At 35.3% G+C, this 16,072-nt stretch overlaps 1 protein-coding gene across 9 annotated transcripts in view; it reads right to left on the bottom strand.

Annotated features, from left to right (window-relative positions):
• Nucleotides 1-280: 280 nt before the first annotated feature.
• The window catches only part of CPEB3 (cytoplasmic polyadenylation element binding protein 3), an 80,524-nt gene continuing 64,732 nt past the window's right edge, over nucleotides 281-16,072 (bottom strand). For all 9 annotated transcript variants that reach the window (XM_071439152.1, XM_071439150.1, XM_071439157.1 and 6 more), the window contains 4 exons: nucleotides 13,119-13,237; nucleotides 11,712-11,826; nucleotides 8,850-9,031; nucleotides 281-5,967 (listed from right to left, as the gene is read on the bottom strand). In XM_071439152.1, coding sequence (XP_071295253.1) covers nucleotides 5,740-5,967; nucleotides 8,850-9,031; nucleotides 11,712-11,826; nucleotides 13,119-13,237 — 644 coding nt within the window. In that variant the 3' untranslated portion in view covers nucleotides 281-5,739. The remainder of the gene's footprint in view (nucleotides 5,968-8,849; nucleotides 9,032-11,711; nucleotides 11,827-13,118; nucleotides 13,238-16,072) is intronic.

Raw genomic sequence — 16,072 nt, 5'->3', positions numbered from 1 at the left:
TTCCCAGAAGTATTTCCATTATATATATATTTTTGTATTTATATTCAGTTTAGCATAATAAATACCTCTTTAAGGTGGCTTTTCCATTTTAGAGAGAATACATAATTGGACCATATACTTGCATTATAAAATAACTAGAAAAGACAGTTTGTGTGCATGTAAGGTGTGTCTTTGCTTAACCTTTTCCAGTACAAGATTTGGGGGTTTCGTATCTAGTTTACATTCCCATAATGCATATCCCAAGATTTCCTTAGCATGTGCAAAGGATGACAAATATCAGTACTTCATACAACTATATTTAATAAGTTATTACAGAAAAAAATAAAGTTCAAACTACAAAGTTTAAGCAGTTGTAAGCAATAGCAGCATTGAGCTCCATGTTTAGTCACAGTACTGCAGTTCCATACAAGCATTAGTCCAAGCCAAAAAGGAAGAAGCCTTGTTAGAATTACTAGCAAAAACAATCTAAGAGAACATGTAATAAAAGATACAGTACATTTAAAATTAGTTGAAAAACAAGTACAGAGATCTTAGCTGTGAATGCTCTAAAAGTTATGTCCATTAGTTTGACAGTAAAATTACAAATATCTAATACTTTATACCCCAACAGAACTACATCCAGGAAAGAAAAAAGAGCAAAAATTATCTCTTGTTAGCACCCTGGTTTTCTACTTACTGATGATCTTTTTGTCATGTAAATTTGAGTGTGTCAGACTTATGTGACCAATGTGATTTCTGACCAGCTACCCATTTGGGGTATAGAGTAGTCACTAACATGAATATAAAATACTCCGTGGTATGATAGAACACTATAGCAGCAGAGATTAAGAAGTTTGTCTGTTTAAAAAAAAGAGAGGAAGGAAAAGAAAAAGGGTTTAGCTGACATCATACAAACCAGCATAAAAGCAACTACATACAAGCCAGATTAAACAAAAGAGACATTTCTACAAATCTGTGACTAATCTTTCACTCATACCTTGCAAGTAGAGATGTCACAATACTGAAATATTAACATGGGAGCTTTTCCCAGTTAAGCGCCTTTTTTTTCTTTTTTTTCTTTTTTTTTTTTTTTTTACTACTCTAACAGATAGTGAAATCAGCAAAGTTATTTGCTAACTGCATATTTGCAATACAATTTGTTTTAGCCCATGCCTTGCTAGCAGGCTATAAAATACAAGCATGTCAGCAGAAATATAAGCATAAACTTTGTACCACTTAGCAGGAATTTTTTATTCCCTCTTCATTCCTTAATCTCCTTTGTTTGCAATTTGTGTACATTCCAACCAGTAGTACCTAATTTGAGTCTAAATTTTACTTCACTATTTGATCTAGTCTATACATTACTTACAGAACTGAACACACAGAGGATACACAATAGACCAACTCTGGGCACATTTCTTCCCACAAGTCACGGACGAGCCACTCTAACACTCGAGCAGAAGTTAAGTCTAAAAGGTCATCAGCAACTTGTGGAAGCGAGAGTTTTGTCTAGAGAAAGTCATTGTATGCCCTGTTTACGCAACACCAGTTTTAGTCTGGATTGTTTCAGGTGCCAGAACAGAGTCACTGGCTTCAGGAAGGGGTTTCTTCTGGCTGCATAGGGAAACAAAGGTGATGGAAATGGAGGTGAAAAGCGTTTTGATACTGGCCCTTGGTATTGCCAATACAAAAGAAAAAAGGACAAAGACACAAGAGAGGCAGAGAGGAACGGAGAAGGACAAAGAAGCTGAACAGATGTTCAGACGTGGTGGCAATATGAGTTACTGCATTGCTACCAGGGGATGGACAGAGAGTGTTTTGCATTAACTTGGCAGCTGCCACCCACGTGGGGTGGCTGGGTTAGGAAATGCTGTGGGCACCGACAGTCTGCTCCACGCTGCCACTGAGAAACACATGCAGACAGGACTCGTGCAGGAAAGGGGCAATTTCAGTAAATAAATAACACGGTGGCAAAATACAATGAAGAATATATATTTTAGGAGGTTCACTCTAAGGCTATTGAAAAGAGAGTTTATTGAGTCAATGACAAGAAAAGTAATGAAGAGTTATGCTGAATGGGCAGGGTCAAAAACCCATTGTTCAATAGATTTAGTTCCTTATAACGGCAATAGTATTTCATCGAGACTGGTGGTGTATAAATCTAGACAGCGAACTGGTACTGTGACATCCCTATTATCTCCCTAAATCATTTTGATAAAGGAAAAGGCTTTTCAAAATATCACGTTTTTTCTGCTTCATTCTGTCATTTTATTGCCCAATTCTTTGTTACAATTTTCCAATCACTTTACATAACCAACCATTTTCATCATTGCCACACTATTGTAAACCACATCAGCAAGTTAATACATAAAGCTTTGCATTTCAAAAAACTAGACACTTTAGTAACAATATTACAAAGATTTTAGCTTCAAAAATAACTGAAAATGAAAAAAATAAACTTTTAAAGAATCAGCATCATAAAATTAATTTATTCCAAGTAAAAATACAAAATAATATTAATGACATTGACCAGATATGAAAGTCTCTCCCAGAAACAACTATATTAATGGTTGAGAAAGCACTCCTTAAAGAAAATACGAAATAAAAATGAAAAATATGTAAATATGTTTAATTTTTTTCTTAGCAAAAAATCTTTCTAAAAATAACAATGAAAATTTGTCTCAGTACAAAGGCTACATTACTATTGAAAAAATACCAGCATGAAGAAAAGGTACATATTTGACAGTAGAAAAATGATTTTAGTGAATCACAATGTCTAAAGTCTGCAATGAAAATAAATCTGCAATAAAGATTTATGCCTTTTTTCTTTTCATTTTTCTTTTTTTTTATACAAACAGTACAAACAGTATTGCACATAACAACAAATAGTCGAGGTTAGGTTAGCCTTCAAAAAAATCGACTAGTTCAAGTCTCACATCAGAAAAGGCCACAATAGGACCTGTTGTACCCAGGGGCTTCTTAGTCAAGTTGCAGTTCAGAACTCCATATTTTAAAAAATAACTTTTTTTGAAGGACCCTCTTTTAATATAACATATTAACAACTCAGGGGCACATTCATTTACAAAACAAAAGGGAGCATGTCATAATTTAATAAACTAAAAAAAGTTCTCTTTAAAAAAATACAAACAGAAGAACTCTCACAATTCTGGTCAGTCGTGCATAATCACACTTGATTATAAATATACAAATTAAGGGAAAATATTTTTTCACCTTCTATTCACAACTTTCAGCACCAAATGGAGTTTGTGTTTACACCTGTTCTTTATGATGATTTTGCTTCAGATTTATCCAACATAATGCTATATTGTACATTTTCCAGCTTCTCTCGCTCTCGCTCTCTTTCTCTCTGGGAGTATTTTTCTACATGAAAGAGGGGTATTTCTTCAAAAAGGTTTACTTCTTTCACATAATTAGGTAGACTTCTGTAGGTTAGCTATGATCTTTAATATTACAGTTATAAAGCTCTAACTTCTTCATTTTCAAAAAAACTCAAATAAGCATGAAAAAAATAAAGTTACCCATCTGTTAAATCATTTTTCTTGCAGAATTAAATTAATATATATTTTTCTGAATAAACTTACTTAGAAAATATCATTTTCTTTCCTATATTTCAAAATTGAGGTATTGCAAAAGATCATGTCAGTCAGAAAGCATGCCTTTTTCTTTAAAAAAAATCATCAGCCAACTGTTGAAAACTGTCTAGATACAAAAAGTAGTGCATAACAAAATGTCTTGTACAGATGAAAAAAAACAGAAAAGACACCTGGGCTGGGAAAAGCAATATCACAAAACTGCCCAGAAGTAACTTCAAAAGGGATAATTATAATAAGCATTTTAAACCAGTAAAAAACTATTTTTTCTTTTTTTTTTTCTCCAAAAACAGAAAAAATCCTTTCAAAGCCAATACTTGCAACTAAACATCGGGAAAACCAACTTACTAAATTAGACACAAAGAAGGACATCACAACAAACAAAACCCAGAACATTTAAATCTACTATGCGGTGTCATATCCAGTCAGATTGTCCCCAGAACTGCAAAAACAAAGGAGGAAAAAGAAAAAAAAAATAGTGTACACATTCTCACAATCATTAGTATACCAAGTGTGTTTATATTTATATGCTATCTGCAGCCCCATAGTTCATGCTAAAAAAATGTCCACTGTGTTAGCAGGTCTTAATTGTATTCAAGCTTCACAGGATACATCCAGGGATTAGAGAGATAACGCCACATCCACAGAGCAGACATCTCATGTTACTTTAATATGCAGACATTTCTTTAGCACCACTTTGTTTCCTAACTTCCTTAAATGTGCCTAGGTTAGTATTTGACAGACTATCTAATCGGTAGTGTATGTACGCCAGCATGAGCTCTTTGGTTTTCTGGACAAGGTCTGCAGCTACGTAAATGATGCAAGCATTAGGAAAGAGATTGTAACTAAGAGCTCATTTCTGTTTATGTACCTGTTATGAACTGTCAAAAATGTGTTAATGTCAGATACAGAGGCTTTAACAGTTAAGTTTGATCACAGTACTAGACATAATCACTTTACTATATAAAATAAATTGCACGATATATAACAGAGCACCGCAAAGTACTTCATCTACCATCCACAATTTTTTTTTAAGAATATCCTACAGCTAGTTTTTATATTTGTTGTAATATAGGTCATTCTGTAATGGGCTGATCCTAATTTCAGAAGCATTACATTTACTGAGGCATGCCTTCCTCCAGTCAGTAATCAATTTTTTTTGTTACTGAGCATTTTGTAGCCTACGTAGATTCATAATTTGTGCATTGTGGGCAGGTTTTATATTAGACATATATAAAATTTATTGCATGCAGCAACCTGATTAAGTAAACATGCAGTCAAAAAATATTGACCTTCCTTGGAAGCTTTTCTGTATGCTATACTGATCTCCTTTCAGCAGCCATCACTATTTTAATCACATATTCATTTTTAATTGATACCCTAGCCTGAATAGAGTATTATGGTATTAGTAATACCATTTTAATAGCAGCAAAAGCTATTGCAGCATACATTTACATAACACTAAAAGACCTAACAGAACAAAACAAAAAAACCCAACAAAACGGAACAAACAAACAAAAAAAAACCCCTCAGCAAAATAAAAGAAAAAAGTCTGATCCAGCTTATGAGGTATCATCCTTACAAGTCAAAATCGAGAGCAACTAAAGGCTTATTTTCTTTAAGGGTTATTACTATTCTAAATGACCCAAACTAATGATTGCTGAATATCTGTTTAAGTTTTTGCTACATCTGCCACCTACTCGTGAATATTACCTTTGGTAAGTCATCTGCTAGGGGCAAGTCTAAATTTCTGAAAATAAGTGCATGCTCCATTTTAAAAATAAAAATAATTATAATTACAATAAAAAAATCTTCATCACATACGCATCAGCCCATGAAGACTGATGAGAATGGCAGTCTACATAATGTCACTAGTGACAAGTCTTGTGTAGGAAATTAAGGTACCAAGCAGATGTTTGTGTGAATCAAAGTGCAAAATCAGTACAGTTACACTCTGCCGGTTTGTATTATACTGGACACTGAGTTCAGTAATGTGACTGTAAATAATAATAATAGTAATAAAAGACCCATATCTTCATTAAAGTCGAGGACGAATGCACAGATTTCCAGAACACTAAGCCCTGAGGCAGCGCTCTCTTTTCACTCAATTTTATTTACTCCAGTACTTCTTGCTGGCTGCGGCCGGGGTTCAGCTCCAGCGGAACGGGACGTGGCGGGGCCGGTCACCTCCCTCCTTTACCAGTGGTTTGTGGAACTCCCGCCCAGCACGAGAGTGTATGCTGGCCCAGCAGTATTCACAGTAATACTGCAAGCAGGTAACGTTGGCACAAAAGAATGGAGCAAATTTCCCACCACAGCGAGTGCCCTGGCATTCGTCACACATCTGATCATCCAGCACATATGGCTTCACTTCCACCTGCACCAGGGACAAGAAAACAACTGTAAGAATGTTTCATAGTTTTGCTAAGCAACAACACAAACCCCAATATTTTAATTCTTTCTGGCTCTAGTGAAGGGTTTCAGCTGATGCAGGATTAATCCAAGAGGCTGGTAGTTTGATTTTCATACCATGCGCTTTACCTGTCAGAAAATCTCAAGGAAGAAGGGTGTGCTTTTGTAACTATTCAACATTCCTTGGAAAAGTTGGGTCTGGGAAAGTACTAAGATGGAAGTACAGTAAAAATCTCCATGGATTTTCCACTAAGAAAGCTCCAGGAATCGGAATAGAGTAACAAGAGGGGCAGGCCATGAGAGCAGCATTTAGGAAGAAAACTTATAACAAACAAAAGTATATTTCTAAACCTCAGAGGTCTAGTGAGTTTCAGAGGCTTTTTTTCCTCAGAATATTTTTTTGGTCTCTTTATTTTTTCATGATTTGCAAAATGCAGGACCAGACTAATAAGAGATTCAAATTAAACAAAATTAAATGCACTTGTATCAAATACTCTCAATTTTGTGGGCAAAATCACTATCTAAAGATTTTTTGCTCTTGAGGTGCAATAAAACTTCATTTTAGTTTCAACTACGGCCTTGCCATCAATTACAATCTGGAGAGCTGCTGACTTCAGTCCTACACTCATTTGTAAACAACTTAGGGGCTGGAATGCCTTTTGTTCTTAAAGCATTTGTGCCAAACACAGCAGGACTGATGCATGATTAGGCACTTGCAATAATGCTATTACAGACCTTGAATATGTTCCTATGAATTGTGCCTACACATTTAAATTGAATGTTCATTCATTACAGGGAAATCATGAGTTCATGCATGTCTAATTCTTATGGCTCTCTGATGCTATTTATAAAGTGGTTTAACTGCACTAGAAAAGATAGAAAAAATTGAAGTATACATTTATTATAAATAATTTTGCTGTCACTGTGCAACTGCTAGTTCAGCACAATTTGTATATTGTGAGGAAAACCTGAGTCTAGTAACAATATTTAAATACACAGAGACCTAAAGAAACATAGAATGAGATGTTAAGCTGAAAGACAAGAAACACTCTCCAAAAAAGCTTTATGCTGAATTTACTTCAGCTTATCCTGATCACACTTCAATAAATGTTACTCCTTTGAGGTAAAGCTTCTATAGAGAGTTGTATTTCTTGCCTAAGGAACAGCTTGGGCTGCCAATCTATTTTTTTTAATTACACCCTGCTACTAGTATTGCAGGGAACAAGTCTGAGTAACTGCCATTTTGCATATCAAATGCCGTATCACTAAAATTAGAAGCATCATGTAAAATAAAACAGCGCTGTCTCAAATGAAATTGGAAGAAAGCAGGTCCAATGTCCAGCACAGCTCTAGATCCCCACCTACTCAAATTTCCCAAGCATGAATTGTGAAGGTCTCAAAGAGAGTCTCTTTCTGTCTCTCTCTCATCTTTTCTTGCGTTGGTTACTAGTGAAATAATTTTAAAAAGTCGGCTGTGTAGTTCAGAGATTGAATCTATTAGAATAAAATATAAGGACTCATTAAGAGACTTCATACTTCAAACTCACGCATAAATCTATTTTTAAAATAGAAAAAAGATAACTAAATAAACTTAAATGATCAGTCCACCAAATGAAAAAAAGGAATAGACTGATGAAAAAAATTACTAGCTAGTGCCCTTTTGTGGCTTTAGCCTAAAGCTTAGAGAGAACCTTCTAGTAAGCATGGCTAATATATAAATCTCAAAGGGTTCAATGTGTGATTAAGACTCCAAAAGTAATCTTCTCAATCTCTCTGTAAGACTTTTCAGAATCTAACGGACAAGAAATGTTTAAGAATAGCCTTGTATGGTGTGTAAAGCACCATACACAAATTGCTTGAGGACTTATAACTCCATGACCTCCTCGAAACTGACAAAAAGTACAATTCAGATTTGTAAAGACAAAGTCAAAATAATTTGAACTTTGCAGCTGTGCAGATTTATAAGCATACTGCACATAATAGACACACCTAGTACCTGTTAAACTGACTTCTGAAGAAACCATTTACACTGGATTAAGGAAAAAACAAGCCATCCCTATCAGAAAAATACATAGCAGCAGTCCATGTCATGTGTCCTTTTGAATAATTCTAAATGCAGAGCCCTCAAAGCATGGGTGTTGTTTGTATGTGTAATCAAGAGGTGAAGACAGAAGGTCTAAAGGAAAAAAAATTTTTTTTGGAAACTAAGTAATGCTTTCTTTTAATGTGTTCAAGTAAAATTGCAGTGAATACTGTAACTTCACTCCATATTTGAAAAGCCCTTTAGGGATTTCATATGGACTGAAAAAAAGAATCTCATTTCTCACCCTTCTGCCTATCAAGCATCTCTTGGCATTTGGTTTTAGTTAAATAATTCTGAAGACTTTTGAGGTCAGCATTGCCTATTTTAATTGCAATAAACCTGTGCTTTAAGGACCTCAACTCTAGACCTACACTACTGACAGAAAATGGCCTAATAATAGCAAAAGCGTCAGAAGCTACACAAGTAGTCACTAAACTAAAAGTCACTGATGCACAATGAGCAAACATCTAAAGGAGGAGGAAGAAGCTGGGAAATGCTATGGAATTTGACTTATGGAATTCAAAAGAGAACAAGGACAAATAAGCTTACACTCAACTATTTTCTGAGTTTAGCACTAAACAGCTATTTAAGATGTTTAAAGTACTTTTTCACTCTGCTTCAGATGCTTAAATAAGCTTTTAAAAAATACACTAACGTCATTTGAAGAACAGAACCTAATGTTCTCCAACACAATTCTAATAAAGATTTTTTAAATACCTGTACAGTCTGGTAACCCCCATTGTGCTCCATGCAGTTTTACTTACCCGTTTATCAATGTCATTGTGTTGGAGCTGGACAAAGCGAGCACTGATAGCAGCAATGTAGCTCTGCTGGTTGGAGAAAGCCACTCTGCCAGCACCTTTTGGGTACTTCAGCTCTGGGTCTGTATCAATGCCAGCATAGCAGACACCTCCATATAAACGGTCCATAATCATTGCCAATTCAACTGCAAGAAGTCAATTGTTAAATGTAATAGATTTAACATAAATCATGGTGTTGCATTTGGATTGTTGCATTTAAAAAAGCACCCTTTGCCTTATCAGATGTGTCTTCCAAAGTCTAAAATTCCAGAGTGAAACACAGATTCAATCAACTTTACATGAATTATAGTAAAATATAAAGGCAAAAACCAGAATCTGTAAAAAGTTGATGTGGCTGAAGTGTGAAAAAAATGCAGAGTTATGCTGTTAAAATAGGTATCAGATGAACAAGAATGTACAATATTGCATAGTAAAGCTCTAGTATTGGTAGACTTTTTAATGCTAGTTTACATGTAAGATCACTTAGGGATATTCCTGTTTTTAGAATCTGGTATTTTGCCCTAAGTACTAAGGTTCAAAAGATATCAAAGATGTGTTTCACATTTGAAATAAAAATCTGTGAAACATATGAAGTTCCTCCAGCTAAAGCAAGCCTACATTATAGATGCAATTTAAAATAGTATTTTGGTAGAACATTATCTTGGTTGTGGATCTTTTGAAATGGTTTGTTGCTTTTATGTTATTAACAATAACTCTAAAGAAGTTATAAATATCATTCATAAAATCAGACAGGTTGAGTGCATGGCTGGGACACATACAGAAGGAAAGTTAAGGGAAAGAACTGAAGGAAGTAGTAAAGAGGCTGAAGAAAGCAGGGAAGAGCCATGTAAATTATGCAAGGTTGTATGGCCACTGAGCCAAACTCTCTGTAATACCTCCCAGGCCAACAAATTTGTCAGGTGGCCAGTGCAAGAACAGAGACTGTAGAGGCCCTGCCAAGTCAGCCATTTTCTAGTGCTAATGTGTGAAAACACTTTCTGTAGCAAGTTACCATCTAGCTACCCAAAATAAAATTTAAACTCACAAATACTAAACATTTAAATTCCCATAGTTCTCCCAAAATTCTCAGTAGCAAATTGACTGATGTGTATGTGTTTGTATAAATCTGTGTGCAGGGAAGACTGTATGCTAACTTGTCCATTTGCAACAAGCAAACCAATGTCTGACTCATTCTACCCAACCAGGTAATACTTCTGTTCCAAGGAGAAAGGAAAAATTACCAGCATAATGTAGTGATTAATAGATTGTTCTGCCTTCTAGTGATTTGGAATCATCCCCTGGGTAGTGATCTCAAAGTGACAGTACAGAATAAACATCATGAACAGAATTACAATAGTAGCTCCACTAAGTTACTCTTGCCAATAGAGAAAGAATATATAGGATTCCAAGGTAAGGAAAGCAGGCAATGTTCAAATATCTCAGGGAAAACTTCTGTATCTGACCTTTAAAGCTGCAAACAAGAAGAAATGGAAACTGTTTATATGCTTTGGAGAAGTTACCTATTTAAAGGCATCAGTTTTCAAATGTAATGCATTTCAAATGGATCTGTGACAGGCCAAATGGCATACAGTTTTATAAAGGCACTCATTAGGAATGAGCTAAGGTTTAATTGTTACTATTTACATAATTACCACCTTACAGTTGGGCCTTTTTTTAAGATGGTGAAGAAAGTGAAAGCTGCCAAGAAACATGGAATGAGAGAAATCTTACTGTCAGCAACGTCTGGGGGATGTTGGTACAGCTTCCCAAAAGATTTAGGATTAGGCAAAATATAAAGTGAAGAGCTGAAGTTCCAGGGGGCTGGAAACTGGCTGCTGGAGGAAACTGAGGGCTACAAGGAAAGTCTTTCTTCCAGACAGTGACTGAGAGGCCTTGTCTATTAGTTTCCCAGGATTAGGATTAGGATTAGGGTTGAGAGGATGAGAAAGACAAACCATGCAGCTGCCTTGGAGTGAGGCTGGAAAGGGAGTACAAACAGAAGTGAGGGTTGCCAAAAGATCTGGCTAGGAGAAATGTTTTAAATTGCTTCATGGCTTTGTTGTTGGCTCACCAAAAATGTCAGAATTTAGGAGAAATAAATTGGGAGCAGTGCTCAAATGGGGCCTTCAAAACAAAATGAGGACTGCCAGGAATCCTGGGCTGGGTTAAATCTTTCCTCTGGCCAAAAGCTAAGGAGTCTTGTCTATGGCTCTGCAAATAAAAGTGAAGAAAAAGAGCTAAGGGCAAAGAAAAAAAAAATTGAGAGAGGAAAGTTACATTAGGAGTAAGTCTGGAAAATGCTCTTCCATGTGAGGCCACCAAGAGACCTGGGCTGGGAGAAATTTTTTTTGGGACAATAGCTGAGAGGCCATGTCCATAGCTCCATGGAAAAATTAAGGTAAGGGTTGAATAAAAGGGAAACAGAAATCATAGGGCTGAGGTTGGAATTGGTTTGGAAAGGGTCTGGGAGAAGGGTCTGGTCTTTGTCTTCTAATCAAAGGAAAAGGAAACCTGTCTGCACCTCAGCAAACAAATCAGAGTTCAGATTAAGACAGTCTACATTACAAAAAATCAGCCAAGTTCCAGGATATTATGCCAAGTCGGGGAAAGCTTTTTCTACTGGCAATCCTAATTACTAACCTATTTAAAAGATAAAAAAGTTCACTGTTGTATTTTGTAAACAGGAAGATACTCCTTGTCTTAGAAAAAAAGCTGTGATCTTTGGAAAACACAGAGTTCATTTTCTCATCTTTTGCAGATGCTATTTATCTTCCCTCATCTTTTCTACTTAATCTGCTTCATGTCCTACATTTTCCTTTTACTCACCAGCTCGGAGAGGCCGTGGAACTCCTCCAACAAAGATTGTTTTTCTTGGATCCAAAGGCTGAGACCCATCCATCACAAAGTCACTGTCACTTAGGTTCCAAGGTCGAATTTGCACCTGCATTAAGGATCATTTTTAGCAGAGGAACTTGGCCACTTAATTAAAATTAAGAAAAACATGCCAAATCTTCCTATAATTAACAACAAAATTTGAACTTTTCAAAAGCAGTAAGTTGGTTTTATAAGAACCAAGACAATTAGAGAACATACCTTATCTAAGTATCTGAAAGAAGGGGGACAACTCATTTATGACCTCTAGAGGCCAGGCTTGAGTTAAATGTCCTCATGACAAACTCCTACACTCATTAATTCCCTGCCCCTAATCGCCATCATAGGAAGAAACCTGTGAAAGGGCTTTCAGAACATTTTACCATGTATGTGCAATTACAGTTGTAGTTTGGGCTTCTGGCTTTCCTGAAATCACATACAGTGATCCACAATTTAAAAGCATTGATAGGAGCTGATAAAATTAATTTCTGTGCTTAGATACAAAAGGAATTTGTATAATATGTGAATTCCTATTTCTACTGAGCAGCAAGTAATACAGCTGATAAGAAATCTTTAGATTAAACAGAAAAAACTGCTCAGAAGTTATTTAGATAAAGCTGTTCATCAATCCATTTTTTTGATCCTTGGAATCACACAAGACTGCTCATTGTGCTGCAATCCTGGGTTGTTCATTCATCTCTGCAAGATTCTTGATAGTACTTTTAAAAAGTAGCACATTTTTTATCTTATCTTATTTGCCTGCAGTTTTCACCTCATTTCTATATCTCCATGGGCACAAAAAAAGACCAGCATTAAGGAATGTTAGAGATGTGAATAATAAAAACAGGCTGCTGTATGTCTTCTATTCTGCTATAGCTGTCTGCAGTAGTTGAAATTACCCCATAGTTTCTATAAGGTAAATGAGGCCTAAATTATAAATTGATTAGCTATTGAATGCATAAAAAATAATAATAAAAAAAAACTAACAAAATTCAGGGGATATTTGGTGCTATCTGGATCATAATTTGGCAGGGTTAAGTTTCTTCATTTCATCACATAAGGCTTTCTTTTCTCTCAAATCAAATAGATGAAACATTACCATTCCATTGTTTCACAGCTAACGCTGTAAAAGAATGCACACTCCTGAAGCATACCAGGAGTACCAAATATAAAAGTTAATTGAACATGGCATTTATCAGAAAAAAGCAAATGTTAAAGCCATGTTATGCTGATACAGGAAGTCAATTCAATGCAGCAGCAAGGTCAGAAACAGGAAATGACAAATAATTAACTTATTAACTGAGAAGAGTAACAGCAAATGGGTTAGCAACCAGCATAAGTGTCATGGCATAAGCTACTTACTGGTTTATCCTTGATTGTGGGACTTGACACACATAGGTAAAGTTTTCCATCTTCTTCCAGACAGGCATCTATCAGAGCTTGTACAGAGCTTTCTTCCTGGAACAGCAGAAAGGCGTAACCTTGAAAAAGATAAGGGCACAAGAAAGAAAAGTAACAGATTAATTTATAGTACATTTTTAAACAAACAAGCCAGAGAAGTGGGTAAAATATACAAATTACAAATAACTGTTGAGGTTATCCCCAGATATTTGGATTCTTGGCAGAGGAGAAGCAATCCAGCTCCTCCTCTGCTGTTGGTGCAACACATCACTGCAATGCTGCCAAGAAATATTGGAATTCTCTGGGAAAAAGGCAACAATGTATTTTGGTGTAAGAAAAATCACTACAACTTTTCAAAGGGTACAGCAGGGGAAGGATAAGGAGAAAATTAATTTCCCTAATTTATGAAGCCAACCTAGGAGATCCTTGACCCTGAGCTCCAAGATTCATTATTTTATGGAAAGCAGTGTAAGAACTAAGCTCCTTTGTACATGTCCTATTCTGACATCTAAACAGTGACACAATTTCCATATGAAAGGGTAATTTAGTCCAGTTGGTCTAATTTCAGTTAACCTTGCTGAGAATAAACTGAAAAATTTGGCATATACACTGTGTCCCACAAACTTGAAACAAGGTTGCCACTTGAAATGCAAGATACACTTGGAACTAAATGAAGTTGTTACAGTCTGGCAAAAGCATTTTTGCCAGCCAGTCAGGAAAAAAAAAAATCTCTATTTGAATTAATACCAACATTGGCATATCTTCTCTAATGATGGGAACCTTTCTGTACTACTGAAAGCAGTTTGTAATAAGGCTTCAGTGACCTCTTTCTTTAAAACAACGTGCTAGATGGAAATCATATTAAGGTGCCTGTTCTGCCTTTCTAATAAAAGATGATCTTGATATTCATACTTGATGTTAAAAACTGGCATTTTGGTACAAATTACAGGCAGTCACACTGCAGTTTTAGCTAATACTGCATTATGTTTGTAATCTGCCTATCTTTCCTCATGTTATTAACTGAAAATAAGGACTCATTCACCATTATTATAGCAGAATGTGCATTATATGTATTAGGCATGTGAGAGAAAATAAACTTACTGGCCCTGTGGACACCATTCAACTTAGCAAGCCACAGCTGGTAGAGTTTGTGAGAAAAGACCTAAAGCAAAAATTTCTCAAGAGTTAAAGATTATCCAGATTCATGCCTGCCATGGCTTACCAGAAAAAGCCTGATTGCATTTCACAGCATTCATGAAAAGAGCATGTTTACAAAAAGAAAAGGTTTTCTTTTAGTCTTCTAAATCTGATAACACCTTCCTTTTACAGCTCCATGGTTAGGCACAGTTTGGTAGAGTAAAAGGAAATCACTGACTGTTTTAAACCCATGGGAGAAGGTAGGAACAAAGTTTGTTATATTAGAATTTTTATACTCTGTTCCATTCAAGTGATTCATTACAAACACTGTGAGAGTAAAGGTTATCTGGACAGTCTCTAGTTACTCAGTGGTACAGGAATATTTCAGAAATATTTCTAGTTACTCAGTGGTACAGGAATATTTCAGAAATATTTCATATTTCAGTATTTCATACTCCACTTTACCAATGGAGTAAAAGTACAGATCTCTTACTTAATGAAGTCCAGAGCAGATTGAGTTTAATCAAGAGTTTTTCTTCAGAATTTCAATTAATTGTTATTATAATAGCTGAAGGGTACCATTTTATGCTCAACTTGTGAATACTCAATGTAATTAATAATTTAAGTTCTTGCATTTGAGAACAACAGTAGATAAATTGTTGTTCAAATGCATCAACCATGAGCTGAATCTGCTGGTACAAAGCCAGCATTTGGCATGCAAATGTTATATAGCCAACAGGGAAGGATTAACCTATTTCTGGTTCTTAGAATCTGGGCTCTTTTCAAACAAAGTGAAATACTGTAATGAAGAGTTATATATAAGGTCAAAGAGTATTTGAATCTCTTTGTCACATGTCTGCATATCACCTACTGATTTCATATGCAATTGATCTGAAATCCATACTTCCCAAAATTCAGCCCACTTGCAAAATCAGATACAGGAATCATAATCTAAGGGTCACAGGTTTCCAGCTTTATAACACTGAGGCTGGGTGGCAGAATTAGGAGAATGAAGAGAACTTCCTCTTTACATTGTGCATAGCAAGTCAGAAACATCTTTGGGCAGTCACATGCACTGATTTCATCTGCAAAAGGAAGGACCATTTATGCTTGAAACAAGCTGAACTACCTTTGAAGCACAACTTTCTGCCATTTAGACAGTGTCTTTTCTCATGTTTTTATAAGCTTCAAGATTACAATAAAATCTAGCATCAACCTCAGATTTCTTATAGAAGTATTTCAATATGTAAATCTACCTCATATTATGTGAAAAAAAAGGATGACAAAGAAAATTAATGTTCTAGTCTCATTTCTTTAGGGTTATTTTTAGATGGTTGAGATGGCTGCCTCAAAGAAGTAAATTTAAATAGACTTAACATTTTCATGAAATATATATTTCACTTTCTTTTTTTCTTTTTTTTTTTTTTTACTAGATTTTAAAAAATAGTTTTGAACTGAATTATGGTGGTATTTACTAGAACTTTTAGAATAAAGTTGTTTTAAAATCCCACAGGAAAGGAACATTTAGAAACAGTGTGAACCAAATTTCTAAATCAGTTAATGTGATGACAAGGGTCATTGCTCAAAGTCACCTTAGTAATCTTATTAGAAGATGCTTTGAACATGAATAAAACACATTTGAAAATCCAAAGACTAAACTACTATTAAAAATTAAACTCATTTTTGAAAAATAAAAATCTGAGGTGTTAGAAAAAACTGCAGACTTTCCTTTAAACATTGCAGTGACATGACTGCATTTTCAAAAAAACTTCAAAGGC

The sequence above is a fragment of the Agelaius tricolor genome, unplaced genomic scaffold (assembly GCF_023055355.1).
Source record: "Agelaius tricolor isolate 1412-34295 unplaced genomic scaffold, bAgeTri1.0.p SCAF_13, whole genome shotgun sequence".
In the NCBI taxonomy this organism is placed as follows: Eukaryota; Metazoa; Chordata; class Aves; order Passeriformes; family Icteridae; genus Agelaius; species Agelaius tricolor.
Note: the sequence above shows the minus strand (reverse complement) of the source record. Positions and strands in the feature narration are given on the sequence as shown.